The sequence below is a fragment of the Danio rerio genome, chromosome 1 (assembly GCF_052040795.2).
Source record: "Danio rerio strain M-AB ecotype USA chromosome 1, GRCz13ab, whole genome shotgun sequence".
Classification (NCBI taxonomy): domain Eukaryota; kingdom Metazoa; phylum Chordata; class Actinopteri; order Cypriniformes; family Danionidae; genus Danio; species Danio rerio.
Window position 1 is genome coordinate 22,683,490 of NC_141021.1, and position 13,665 is coordinate 22,697,154.

The following is a 13,665-nucleotide window of genomic DNA, read 5'->3' on the forward strand; positions in this document are numbered from 1 at the left end:
CATGAGCTCTAAAGTATTTTTTTTTTCAAAGAAAATTTAGAATGCTTCTACTTCAGCTTATGTCTCATGATCTTGATTTTTTTTCATTCGGTTGTCTGTTGTTTTTTTTAAAGCAAAAACATATTTTGTATGAATAGAGGATTAACAACATGTTCTTTATGGACCTCAAAAGAGCATTTAAATATTTTTTTCATCTCATATATCAATGGGATATATTTTATCAGCACATAAAGTTTAAATGTAATTATAATTATTCAAAACATTGAGGGCCCTTTCATACACCCGGCGCAATGGGGCGCAAGGCGCAGCGCAATAGTCTTTTACTACTTTAGGCTTGGCGCTCAAATGTGCGCCCATCGGCGTTCTGGTCTAAAAAAGCAGGCGTGTTTTGGCGCGTTGCTATTTTGAGAAACTGTAAATAGTCTGATTGTTAGACCAGAACAAAGTCGGTCTATTGTCTGCCGCAAAGTGCGCCTGGCTTACACACTACACACAAGATGCAATACGCAAATATCTTTACATATGAAAAAGATATAATATATTAAGGATATATATATATATATATATATATATATATATATATATATATATATATATATATATATATGATATAAATATAAATGATTAAAATATTACAAAACATATTAATTTCTAGCCTACATGAATTGAAAAACCACTGCCTTCATACTTTCTTCATCTCGGGAGGCTTTTTTAGTTAATTCAAGTTACTTTTGTATAATGTTATTATTATTAGCAGTATTATTTATTATATCCATATTTATATTTGTTTCATTAAAAACAAGCTTAGATTTGTCCACCTGTCAGGTTTTAGACCATATAGGGCATAGCAGGTGTATTTGGAAATAACTCAGTATTTTGACCAAACTTTGTTATTATTAATCATTTATTCGTTTGCTGGAAATTAGAACTGAATTTAGAAATAGTTTTGAAACAAATCTTTTCGCTTAACAAACGTAATTAATTATTTATAGGCTAATTGATGTCTGTGCGTAATGGTTTCCCTATCCAAGAGCGAATGTGAAAGTAGTTCCATTATCTCTCATTCTCACGCAGTAGATGCTCTGTTTAACAGTTTTCTGTTAAAAAAACTGTCAACTGTTAACTGTTTGCTTGTGAAATGCTCATTTTTTCCACTTAGATTTACTTTGCGTCCTGTAAATAGCGAATGCGTTCTTGGCGTGACGCAGCTGGCTCTTAAAGGGAATGGGAGATGAGACTCTAATTGGTTTATTCTCAAAACACACCTATAACTCATTAAGAAAATAAACTCAACCCTTTTAGACCATGTGCCACAGCGCAAGGCAGATTTCCCGTCCTTAAATTAGCAAAAACGCTCTGCACATGCACCGTCAAAATAGAGCCCTGAATCTCTGATACTAAAATACATGCATGGCAAAACATTTCATACATACATTTAATAATTTTTAAACATACATTTAATCATCGATAAAATATTAAAAATCACATTTATTTTTTAGATTAGCTTTTTCATCTAATTATTATTATTATTATTATTATATTAGTTCCCATGATGATTGTGCTACAATCAAATAAAAATAAGAGAAAGTTAAACTTTAGTCAAATAAAAAAGTAATACTAAAGTAATAGTATTGTGCAAGGTCATATCAAACATCTTCATAAAATGTTTCATCACCCTGTTCTAGCTTTTAATTACACTTCTAAAATGTAACTGCTGTAAAACCCCACGTTCACCAGCTTCACTGCGTCTTTTTAGATAAGATTGGATCCCAGTTACGACTGCTCTCTGTGTTTTAACCACTGTTCTACTTTAATCAACCTCCACTCCAAATTACACCCAGAGACCTTGATATTAGGAGTATTTTTATTGCACTAGAGGCCCCCTTGGGACTTTTTTTCTCCTTCATTTATCAAGTCTTCTCCTCGCTCTCTTTATTTCAGCCTTCTCTCTTTTGGTCATTTGCCCTTTCGTACTCATCTTCTCTTTAGCTTCCCTCCTTTCCTGCACATCTCTCCTCCTCTCCCTCTCTCTGTGTCTCTCGGTTGATTTCATATCTAGGTCTGGGGGGAGAGATTTATTTTGCCGCCTCAAACCAGAGATGTAGCACATATAATGGACACTCAGCTAACATTCAGATAACATCCTCACAATAGCAGCAATTCTTAGACTGACAAAAAGTTTTTGGCTAAGGGCTCAGAGAATATGTTCAAGATGGAGTTAAGATATTGTGAGGATTTTTACAATACTTATTGTAATTCAAAAATATATATTTATGTTTCTCTGTAAAAATTTAAAGAGCCCTTATTATGGGTTTTTGAAAATGAGCTTCCATGCAGTGTGTAAACACAGCTCTAAGTGAATGAAAACATCCAGATGAGGTTTAAATCTGATAGTGTACCGTGTTTACAACTATTGATTCGTAAAAGAAAGAGTGATTCGTTTTGTGGAATCTTTTGTCCATTCGCATCGATGTCAGTAAACACAGTTTATACCAGGGTTCTCAAACTGCTGGCCTGCAACTGACGTCAAAAATATTACGAGATTCGCCCCGCCAAAACATATATTCTCGAACCACTATCGTTGTGCAGTTGCACCTAGCCACTTGTGGTTTTGACCCACCACTTAGTCAACATTTAAAGTACTGCATTTAGATTAGTTTTACTTTCATTTTGTCTCAGTGTACGGAAGAGAGTAAGGCTGTGTGCGAAACCACCTATTTGAATTTAAACGTATAGTTGGCCGTTAGAAAAGTATGTTCTATGCAGTATGATGTAAGAAGTATGAATGGAATTCGGACGTACTATATCCGCCGTTTTGTCATGGTCATGTGACCTACCTGCGTCAGTTGCGTCGCTTCACTCCCATTCATGAATTCTATCATGGTGCATCATGGGATAGCGCAGCGTGCATGGGATGCGCACTTCAGGATCTCGCCGAAAATAGTAAGTCATCCGGGTATTTCTCGCATACTGATTTTTCAATTCTATGAATTCGGACATACTACTCGGCTCGCATACTGATTTTAGCGTACTGTAAAGTATGGAAGTATGAGGTTTCGGACGCAGCCTAACACACTTGCGTTTAAATTCTGTGGCTGATTAAAACGTTAAAATATATGTCCACAATTGCTCTATTTTTACTAAAGCTCTATTTTGTAAATATTTAAGGATCATTTGATTATTATCAGTTTTATTCCACTTATATTTTGTTGTACAAACACATGGTTTACACATTATGCTGGTGTAACAAATATGATAATTTTGCTAATATTTGATTCAAATGGTCTAATTTAATAGATTTTCCTCATATGCTTATTAATATTTGCATAAAAACTATGGACATTAGTAAATTTGTACTGCTAGTTGAATTGAACTTGTTATAGTAAATGTGAATATCCTTTCCCCCTCTTTGTTGTAGTCTAAAAAAAAAAAAAGATATTAAGGAGAACAATTGGCACGTTAAGTTACCCGAACTGCTTTCTGCTGTTCTTACACTGTTGGGACAATTGATTGGGACAGAATAATAATTATTATGGCTATTATTTGTGGTATTTTCATAGCAATTTAAACTACTTCTTTAATATGTACAACAAGAAACAAAAATCTAGAGTTTTGACTGCATATACTCTGGAAGAATGACTGAGTGTGTGTCTAACACTCAGCCAAACATACAACAACCACATGTATTTAAGCAGCTGATGTGAGACACAATAAACGACAAATCATATCGGAGTCATTGGGATAATTAGGTAAAATAAATAAATATTATAACACAATGAAAGTGTTTTTCATGAAAGTGTTTTTTGACCTTGTAAGCATATCTGTCTGTTGTTGAAGACCCCCAAAACCAAAACATGACATTTTATAATGCATAATAGGGGCTCTGTAAAGGAAACCTTAATCCAGTAAATTTTCTTTTTAGTAGATTTAAACATTTATCTCATTTTTCCTGGGATTCTCATGTATTTTACCATTGGATCAAGCTATCATCGTGTTTAAATATTTCCTTGTTATTCTCCTGTATTTTAAATCTTTCTATGCAAAATCCAACCTGATGTAACTGATGTGATTACTGCATTTACCTCTGATACAGCAGGTGCCATATAAACAGCATTAGCTACAATCTGAACCACCCTTGATATCAAATGTGATATAATGACATAGCTGTGCAAGAGAATTATGTATGTGTACAGTTGAAGTCAGAATTATTAGTCCCCCTGAATTATTAGCCCCTCTGTTTATTTTTTCCCCAATTTCTGCTTAACGGAGAGAAGATTTTTTCAACACATTTCTAAAGATAATAGTTTTAATAACTCATCTATAATAACTTATATATTTTTTCTTTGCCTTGATGACAGTAAATAATATTTGACTAGATATTCAAGACACTACTATACAGCTTTCAAGACACTACTATACAGCTTAAAGTGACATTTAAAGTGACATTTAAAGGGTTAACTAGGCAGGTTAGGTTAATTGGGCAAGCTATTGTATAATGATGGTTTGTTCTGTAGACTATCAAAAAATAAATAAATCTCAAAGAAAAAAGAAAAAATATGATCAGACATACTGTGAACATTTCCTTGCTCTGTTAAACATCATTTAGGAAATATTTTTAATAGAAATCAAAGGGGGCTAATAATTCTGATTTAACTGTGTTATCTAGGCTTGAAAACACGATGAATGGTTCTGAAAATGGCCACATTTAATCCCTTTACATTAACGCCATGTGCTGTTGCCCTTCCTACACAACCTCCAAACCAATCAAATCATGTAACGGTATGTGACTTTTGTAGGCGCTCCTTAATGATAAAGAGACACTGTTTCTCCGAGCAGCTTCTGCACACAAGATTTGAGGAGAAGTAAAAGTGGACACTTGGGGCCAGATTTAAAGGCTGCACAAGTGAAAGTCTTTTTGGCCTTAAAACAGTAATGCTATTATTTACTAAAACCTGCAGAGAAGAATAGCACTGTAGAGAAGGGGTGGACAAACTCAGTCCTGGAGGGCCGGTGTCCTGCATAGTTTAGCTCCAACTCTAATCAAAAACACCTGAACATGCCAATCAGTGTCTTCAAGATCACTAGAAATCTATAAACAGGTGTGTTTGATTAGAGTTGGAGCTAAACTGTGCTGGACACCGGCCCTCCAGGACAGAGTTTGCCCACCCCTGCTGTAGAGACATGGACATAGCCATTTTTGTGCCTGACTTTACTGAATATGCATTTGTAGGAGTTTCCTGGTCAGATGCAAAATTTATGGAAAGAGAGAATTTTAATTTATCATCAATAAATGAATTTAAATTAATTAATTAGTGCAACACCATTTACTAACGTTTGCGAACATCAAACTACGGGTATTTGCACCGTTATTAAAAGGCTACAAAAAAATTTTTTAATGTTGTGCTTGAAATGGCTGCAGATGCCGTTGCCAGGAGAAGGCACTGCAAAGAAAAAAGATTGCAGGGTATAAGGTAGAAGAATTTTTCCACACATATTTATTTGTAATGACAGAGGAACACATCGTCTGAACATATTGTTTGCCAAACTATGTTTTTTTTTTATTTGATTCAGAAATTAAAGATGACTTAGAACAAACAACTAGGGTGAGTCATGTAATACCAGTGCGATCTCAGTTCCTACTACCTCACATAAATGCAGTTTGATTTGGCTTACTGTTTGAGCTGTCCAGTTATTAAGTCTTTCATCTATGCATGCAAAAGGATTTTGTTGTTGTGTTGTGGTCACTAAAGCTATACTATGCTTTGGCTGCTTTCATTATTCATTTTTATGTAGTAATCTAATTTTGATATTACAAATATTAATTATTTTCTTACAGTTTTTTACAATGGCTATGACAGTTTTTTCAATACATTTAACAAGTTTGCTAAAACGCACCAACACACCTAAAACACACAATTGACAAAGCAGTTAATTTAATGTTCAAAATCACACATTGTAAACTAAACTTCTAAACTACATGTTCTCTTCCAACAGACACATTCAGTCAATCAGAAAACACTGACAATAAAAACACTATCATCAGTTAAAATTACAGAAACTGCATTAGTTTAGGGGGTTATCATGTTCATATGGGAGATGGGAGCTGTCATATATATATATATATATATATATATATATATATATATATATATATATATATATATATATATATATATATATATATATATACATACATGTATGTGTGTGTGTGTGTGTGTGTGTGTGTCTATATAATATATAAAACTTTTTATTGCGATATTTCACCAAATTACATGAATAGCTCTATTTTGAAATTATTTATACATTAATATTGAATAAAATAATTAAATGTACAATAAAGTTGTATAGTCTTCATTGTATACATAATAAAATTAAATAATTTTTGTTAAAGCTACAAAATGCAATAATTCATTGCGCCCAAATGCTTTAAACTCACTTAAAATGCCTACACAGTCACAAGCCTTAAAAACACACACAACTGATAAACATTTTCTTTATGAATAAACTGAAATAAAAGGTCGCTGGTTTGAGTCCCGGCTGGATCAGATGGCATTCCTGTGTGGAGTTTGCATGTTCTCTCTATTGCCGTGGGTTTCCTTCTGGTGCTCCGGTTTCCCCACAGTACAAAGGTATGTGCTTTAAGTGAATTAAATTAGCTAAATTGGTCGTAGTGTATAAGTGTGTGTGTGAGTGTGTACCAGTGCCACACCTCTCATCCTCCTCACCTGCCATCATGAGATGTATACTAATGATAAGATAAATGTTTGTCCACTAATCTGTACTATAAATTTCTGTATGATTCAAATTATTTCAATTCATTTTATAATCAAAATCGCTGTATTTCGCGTATCTCCTGTTGATAAGCAAGGTGAGGCTGCACCGAGCTGTGCCTCACGTCTTGCTCGGACTGACTGCAAAAATCTTGGACGTAACGTTAATATCTCAGCTCAAAAATCTCTCAAAGTTAGACTTTTAATCAAAATGTGAATAAATAATGGATGACCAATGTGGGAGCAAAAGGGCTTGCTTTAAAGGACGGGACAGAAGATAACTTGATCATTTCAAAGTAATTCAAGTCATTTCAAGATTAAATTTACAAGTAAAGGTAAGTGTGCAAATTCTGTGTGTGTGTGCGTGTGTGTTTGTGCGTGTGAGTGTGTGAGTGCGTGCATGCTTGTGTGTGTGTGTGTGTGTTTGTGAGTGAGAGAGAGAGAGAGAGAGAAAAGGAGCATCTGCCGTGATGCTGTGTCGCTTGTTATAACTGTCTGTGGCATCCACCTTGGTGTTTTTTGTAGGCATATTGAATCGCAACACATTTTAGAGTCTTCCTTGGTCCAATATGTATCTGCCATGAGTATGGAAAGAATGCTGATATGAAACACAATCGGTAGTTGGCAAATATATTGGGTGCATATGACCCTGAAAGAGTCGTGCCTCACCAGCCACAAACCTCACTGCACATCACTGGTGTGTTTGTATGTTTCCCAGTAATCGGTTGCTGCTGGAAAGGTATTCGCTGCGTAAAACATATGCCGGAAAAGTTCATTCTGCTGTGGCGACTGAAATGACTCTAAAATTGTGGTCAAATATAATCTTGACTCCACATTACCTGCGATTTGAATATTGTACATTGACACATTGTGATATTGATGTTAAAACAATAAATTGTGCAGCCCTACTTAACACACACACTTTTGTCCACCAAATGCTGTCAAGACCTGTCAGATGCTTGTTGAAAGATCTGTTGGAAGTGACACCTCTGATCAAAATGTGAGATTCAATCACTGCTCTGAATAACTATTGTACTGTAGCTTTATTCAGCATCAACGAATATTTTAATTATAAAGTGAAGAAAAAAATGTATAAAACTTTTAATTTATGTATTTATGCTATTTATTCATTCATTCATTTATTTATTTTTCTTTGGCATAATCCCTGATTTATCAGGGGTTTGGCAAAGCGCAATGAACCTCCAACTACTCTAGCTAATGTTTGACGTAGTGGATGCCCTTCGAGCCGCAACCCAGTACTAGGCTATTAATTCTATTGTTTTTTAGCCATATTACTATACTCAACTTTTTGTTTATGTATTTTCAAACTGCTAAAGGATTTGAGTGTCATTTGGGGATATTTATCAATGCACTGATGGGAGCCTAAAATTTGTGCAAGGTTTCATTCAATTCAAAATCTGTCTGAAAACATGAAAATTTTAATATTTAGTATTTTAATACGTAGGCAACCCCAGATTAATAAAGGGACTAAGCTGAAAAAGAAAATGAATGAATGAATGAATTTTATTATGTGCAGACCAGCACAAGTCAAGATAAAACTGCATGCAGAATCAGCCATTAAAAAGTGAAACATGTATTCAGGAAATTGTATGTCTACATATAAAGCTCATTAAACATTATTCATGAGTTCACACTTACAGATATTTGATTGAATAGAATATGCATATTTGACGTGCTGTCTGGGGAGCGAACTCTGAGCTCAGAAAGACACCCTAACTCATGTTATTCCCCTTATCAGGAGAGAGAGCGATAGGGTCAAAGCGCAGTGTCTAGCCCGACACTAGAATGTTCCCCCTTTATATTTAAGTAGGTTTAGTACAGGTAGTGTGGATTTGGGGTGGTGGAGGGATGCTGAAGTCAAGTGAAAATGGTATTTTGGTATGACGTGTTTGACTATTTATAGAGGTTTGGTCTTAAGTTGATTGGATAGTAGTATGATTGTCAATGATGAATTAGCCTTGTCAAAAAATGATTCTTCTGAAATTTGTTCATAAAACATCACATTAATTAATGTGAAAATTATCTATATTGCCCTGCTGTAGATTCATTCATTCATTCATTTTCCTTTGCCCTAGTCTCTATTTTAGAGGTTGCCACAGCAGAGTGAGCTGCCAACTAGTCCAGAATATTTTTATGTGTGTAGTGGATGCTCTTCCAGCTGCATCCCAGTAGTAGAAAATACCCATACACTCTCATAGTTTATTTATTTAATTCAATTCATTTATAGCACATGTTTTTATCCTATATTTTTGTACTGTAGTGGAAACTGGAGCACCCGAAGGAAACCCACGCCAAAACAGGGAGAACATGCAAACTCCACACAGAAATGCCAACTGGCCCAGCCAGGTCTCGAACCAGTGACTTTCTTGCTTTGAGGTGACAGTGCTAACCATTAAGTCACCGTGCTGCGCGCTATAGATTTTGTAAAAAACAAACAATAATATTGTGTCCAAGAACCAGCCGCAACAGTGACAAGTCACAAATGACATGTTGTTTCTGTTTTTGCGTTATCATTTTTCACACATCGCAGCGCGTTGCACAAAATATATGCTGTTTTGTGTTTAATGGTGACAGATAAATTGGCTGTCAACAGAAACCTGCCATGTCACATCTGATTAGATATTGAGAGCCTGAAAGTAAATAACAGATGAAGCTATGGTTAAATAGTTAAAATGGATATAAATAAAACAGTGTGAATGAGAGAGAGAGACTGTAATGCTTATCTCTAGCACTCCCACCTCACATGCTCTTTCTCCAAGAGGCATTTCACCACAAAGTAATAGGACTATTGATTGAATTCTCTAGTGTGTGTGTGAGTGTGTTTATGTGTGTGTGCAAGTAGCTCTGAAAAAGCCTTGGCTGCGAATAAAAGATAAAGAATGCATACATTTCTCAAAACAGAACGAAGAGCGAGTGTTTACCTCTGTCGCTGTCATACAGATAGGCAAACTTCTCCCACTTGTAATACTCCACCAGGCTGATGAGGGGCCCTTTGATATCAGGCCTCATCTGCAGGACAAACTGGTTGAGTCCATCTGCTGGAAAACTGGGTGTGATGAAGGACACGTGCAGCGTCTCGCAGAATGACGTGATTGTGTTCACCGACTTCTTATCGTAGAAGCCAAAGATAGCGTACACTCCTCTTGAAAACTGGGAGCAAACTGAAAAAAAAGAAACAGTAACAGAGATAAGTAATTTATTAATTATAATAACATATTAAAATTCTGGCGGATACCAGCAAATGGAATATTCAAAATCTCCCATTTTCTCTACAAATACACACACAATAGAATGACCAAAATGTGTACAGTTTGACTATTACAGCAGATATATTTATATATCTCGAGGTTGACATGGAAAATGAACTTTCAAGTGGGCTAAATGATTGGAGACATCCTGCAAACATTACCAGAGACAAGTCTGTTGTTATGTTGACATGCTAATTATACAGGTCAAAAAAGTGTTTTAAACAAAAGCAATAATTAGAAAATAGAAAACATCAATTCATATTTTATCCTGACCTTTAATCTGTGTTAATGGCGGTGGTAACCTACAGCAATAAATGTCAAAACTACATAACATCAGGGCTTGACATTAACTTTTTTGATCACCAGCCATTGTGACTAGCAGTTACAAGCTACTCAGCATTTTCACTATAACCACAATTTTGTTGATGGGAAAATATATTTTACATGCATAAATTTGACTTTGACGTGCTAAAATCACTTGATTTAGATTTTGTGCTATTTCCACATGCCTCCTCATTCATTTCACTTTTTTGTATGTGTTGTGTATGAGCTGCTCAATGTGCATGAGCAAATGGGTTGTGTTTTCATAGTGTTTCACTACAATTAGTTTTTATTTCACATAACTTGTCAGGGCTCAAAATAAAGGTTTTACCAAATTTAACTCTTTTACACGAAAAAATAAATAAATAATTATTTCTTAAATTTTAAATAACGTGTCAAAACAAATAAAATATAGCTGTATACATACATTATTCATATATCTAACTATGCACAGTAATCTGTCCTGGGTCTTAAATCACCTGTTATCTATACATAAATGGGGAGTTAATCTGATAATTAAATAATTTTAACAAAAAAGAACTGTAAGCAAAGGAAGCAGGTAAAAAACACACTGTGTTTGATGATAAAAGGATGATTACATGCATCTAGAGCACCTGGACTGTGAGTGCCCGAGCATCACTTTTTGTTCAGTCTATTTCAAAAAGAACTGATCATACCAGTTGCATCTCCAGGCACAGTTACGTAAGGAAACGGGAGCACGCGTGCTTTTTAAACAGTCGCGCGCATTACATCACTTGTGCATGCGAATGATTATCCTCTCATTCGGTATTCACCTGCTTTCTTTTGTTCGCATGACCACAATTATTTTTATCGTTCTGCTTCTTGATTCTAAGATTGCATTTGCATGCATATTGGGCCATCCTAATTGTCAAACCTTGCTTTTAAAAAACTACAATTTAAATAATATTTTCAACCAGTCAAATTGGCTATAGGGAGCGTCTGTCTAATCTGCCACCACTGAAATCTACCCGCATTTGGCAGGCTGGCGGGTGTTAATGTCAAGCCCTGGATAACATCCATATTATGGGCGGACTGTAAGGCTGGGCACCAGTGTGACCATAATGTTAGTATTCTATATAATTTTTTGCAGTAATTCCTAGTAATTGACCTTCAATGCAGAAGTGCACTCCTGTTTGCGATTGTTTTAGAACTTCCAATTCAGTTGGCTGTGCAATAAATAAAAAGTAATAATAAACGGCAGAAAACGTCAAACTACTTGCTCTTCAAACAAGTGTGTTCATGACACAGACAAAGCAGAATAATATCATAAAATATCAGTTTGCAACATTAAGCAGTGTACAGTATCAAGCTGTTTTTAACATCTAAAGATGACTGGAAGAGAATGAGACTGGAAGTCTCGCTCGTACGCTGAGAATAAGGTGAAAAGAACATATAGGACATATGACTTTAGTTTAAAATTGAGAGACACACTACACTTGTTTATTTACTTCATTATTTTTCTCTTTTTATTTGTCTCACAGGTCAAAACTATGAATGTGATTATTCATAAATTAATTAGACAAGAGTTTATTAAATGAGAAAGCCAATGCTCAAGAGTCAAGGTGTAACTTGACTGCTCACAATATACATGTGAAATAAACACATGGGATTCCCAGAAATTAGTACTGTAAATGGGTATTCATTCATTTTCCTTTGGCTTAGTCCCTTATTTGTCAGGAGGAGAATTGACCGCCAACTAATCTGGCATATGTTTTACGTAGCGGATGCCCTCCCAGGTGCAACCCAGTACTGGGAAACACCCATACACTCTAACTTTTACACTAAGGCCAATTTTGTTTATCCAGCTTACCTATACTGCATGTCTTTGGACTGTGGGGGAAACCAGAGCATTTGGAGGAAACTCCCTAAAACAGGGAGAACATGCAAACTCCACACAGAAATGCCAACTGGCCCAGCTGGGACTCGAATTAGCGACCTTCTTGCAGTGAGGCAACACTGCTAACCTGAAAATAGGTATTTTCAAGAAAAATGCAGTCCTGGAAGAATCATGCTCCTTGGTCATATGTGCAATTCTGTAAGCTGATTGGTTAAAATAGATAAATTAAACAAAAATAAAAAATGCTGCCATATTTATGAATGCGGAGGTGGCTTGACAGTTGCAAGCGATGTTGTTTATTCAATTTGAAATGTGAAATAGAGGTAAGCATCAACTAGCTAAATTGCAGGTCTGATAGCTACAGACTATGATGCCTACAATAAACAATAATAATAAATAATAGTTGGAACAGACTTAAACACATATGGTGTATAAAAGCGTGTTGAAAGTGGGGGCGCATCGCTTCCTTCACTATTTTTAATGCGATTTGCGCTCATGCTCCCATGTTTGTCTGTTGTTGTTGTTGTAAACGACCATCAACCATTTTCTCACAGGAGTACAAACTAAAAAACATTGCTGCAGGTCTGATACAAGTTTTATTTTTGGAGAAAATTAATGTTCTGTGTTAATTTGAGGTAATTAGTCTAGCAAAATGTGTATATTCCATAGAAAGTATGAAGCTGATTATTCAGTTCTTTTCACGTGACTCATGGTGCACTTGAGCCATTCTGAAAAGTGGAGATATTTTCAACTAGGTGCTTGTGCAATACGTTTTGTGCTGTGTGCTAATCACCCCCAACATGCGGCCACAAGTTATGTGCCTCCGCTGGAAATAATGAACTTGTGTGCGCAAAAGATGCCAAATGTGAATGGCCCTTAAAACTACGTTTACATGGACATCAGCAATTAAATTATTTGCCTTTATCTGAGTAAGACATATGAAGACAATATGAAGGTGTTTACTTGAGTTGCTTTTTGAATGTTTCCTTCATGATCCCATTTTGCATGTTATAGCACAGAGTTTGATTGACATCATTGCGTCACCACGCTATCCACATTTCCTAAAGAGTTTCATGTAATTTTGGGTGTTTCATTTTTAATTTGTTGACTTTAATTCCAGTTCGACACTTTCAAACTTATTCAGGAACATTTCATGCATGCCCCCGTGACAAACGAGATATTGGATGTGAGTATGAACTGCTGGAAGAGTGTTGTTTTAATGGAATTTGATACCGCATGCCGTATGGGATAAAAACTCAGCATTTCGTGATTCAGGTATCTGTGGTCCTTCACTGACTGGGTAGGTGCAGAGAATAGTGTCAAACAGCCGTGTGTGTATTGACTTTCCTGTCACAAAATGTGGCGAAAGTCCTTCATGGCGGTAATAGTTTAATTGCGGTGTTTACATGTCTGTACTGCACTTCAATAACAGCACTAAAATCAGCAT

At 35.5% G+C, this 13,665-nt stretch overlaps 1 protein-coding gene across 5 annotated transcripts in view; it reads right to left on the bottom strand.

Annotated features, from left to right (window-relative positions):
- Positions 1-13,665, bottom strand: part of gria2a (glutamate receptor, ionotropic, AMPA 2a) — a 71,283-nt gene that overhangs the window by 26,618 nt on the left and 31,000 nt on the right. For all 5 annotated transcript variants that reach the window (XM_087235060.1, XM_087235059.1, XM_087235062.1 and 2 more), the window contains 1 exon segment: positions 9,713-9,952. In XM_087235060.1, the coding sequence (XP_087091186.1) occupies positions 9,713-9,952 (240 nt within the window).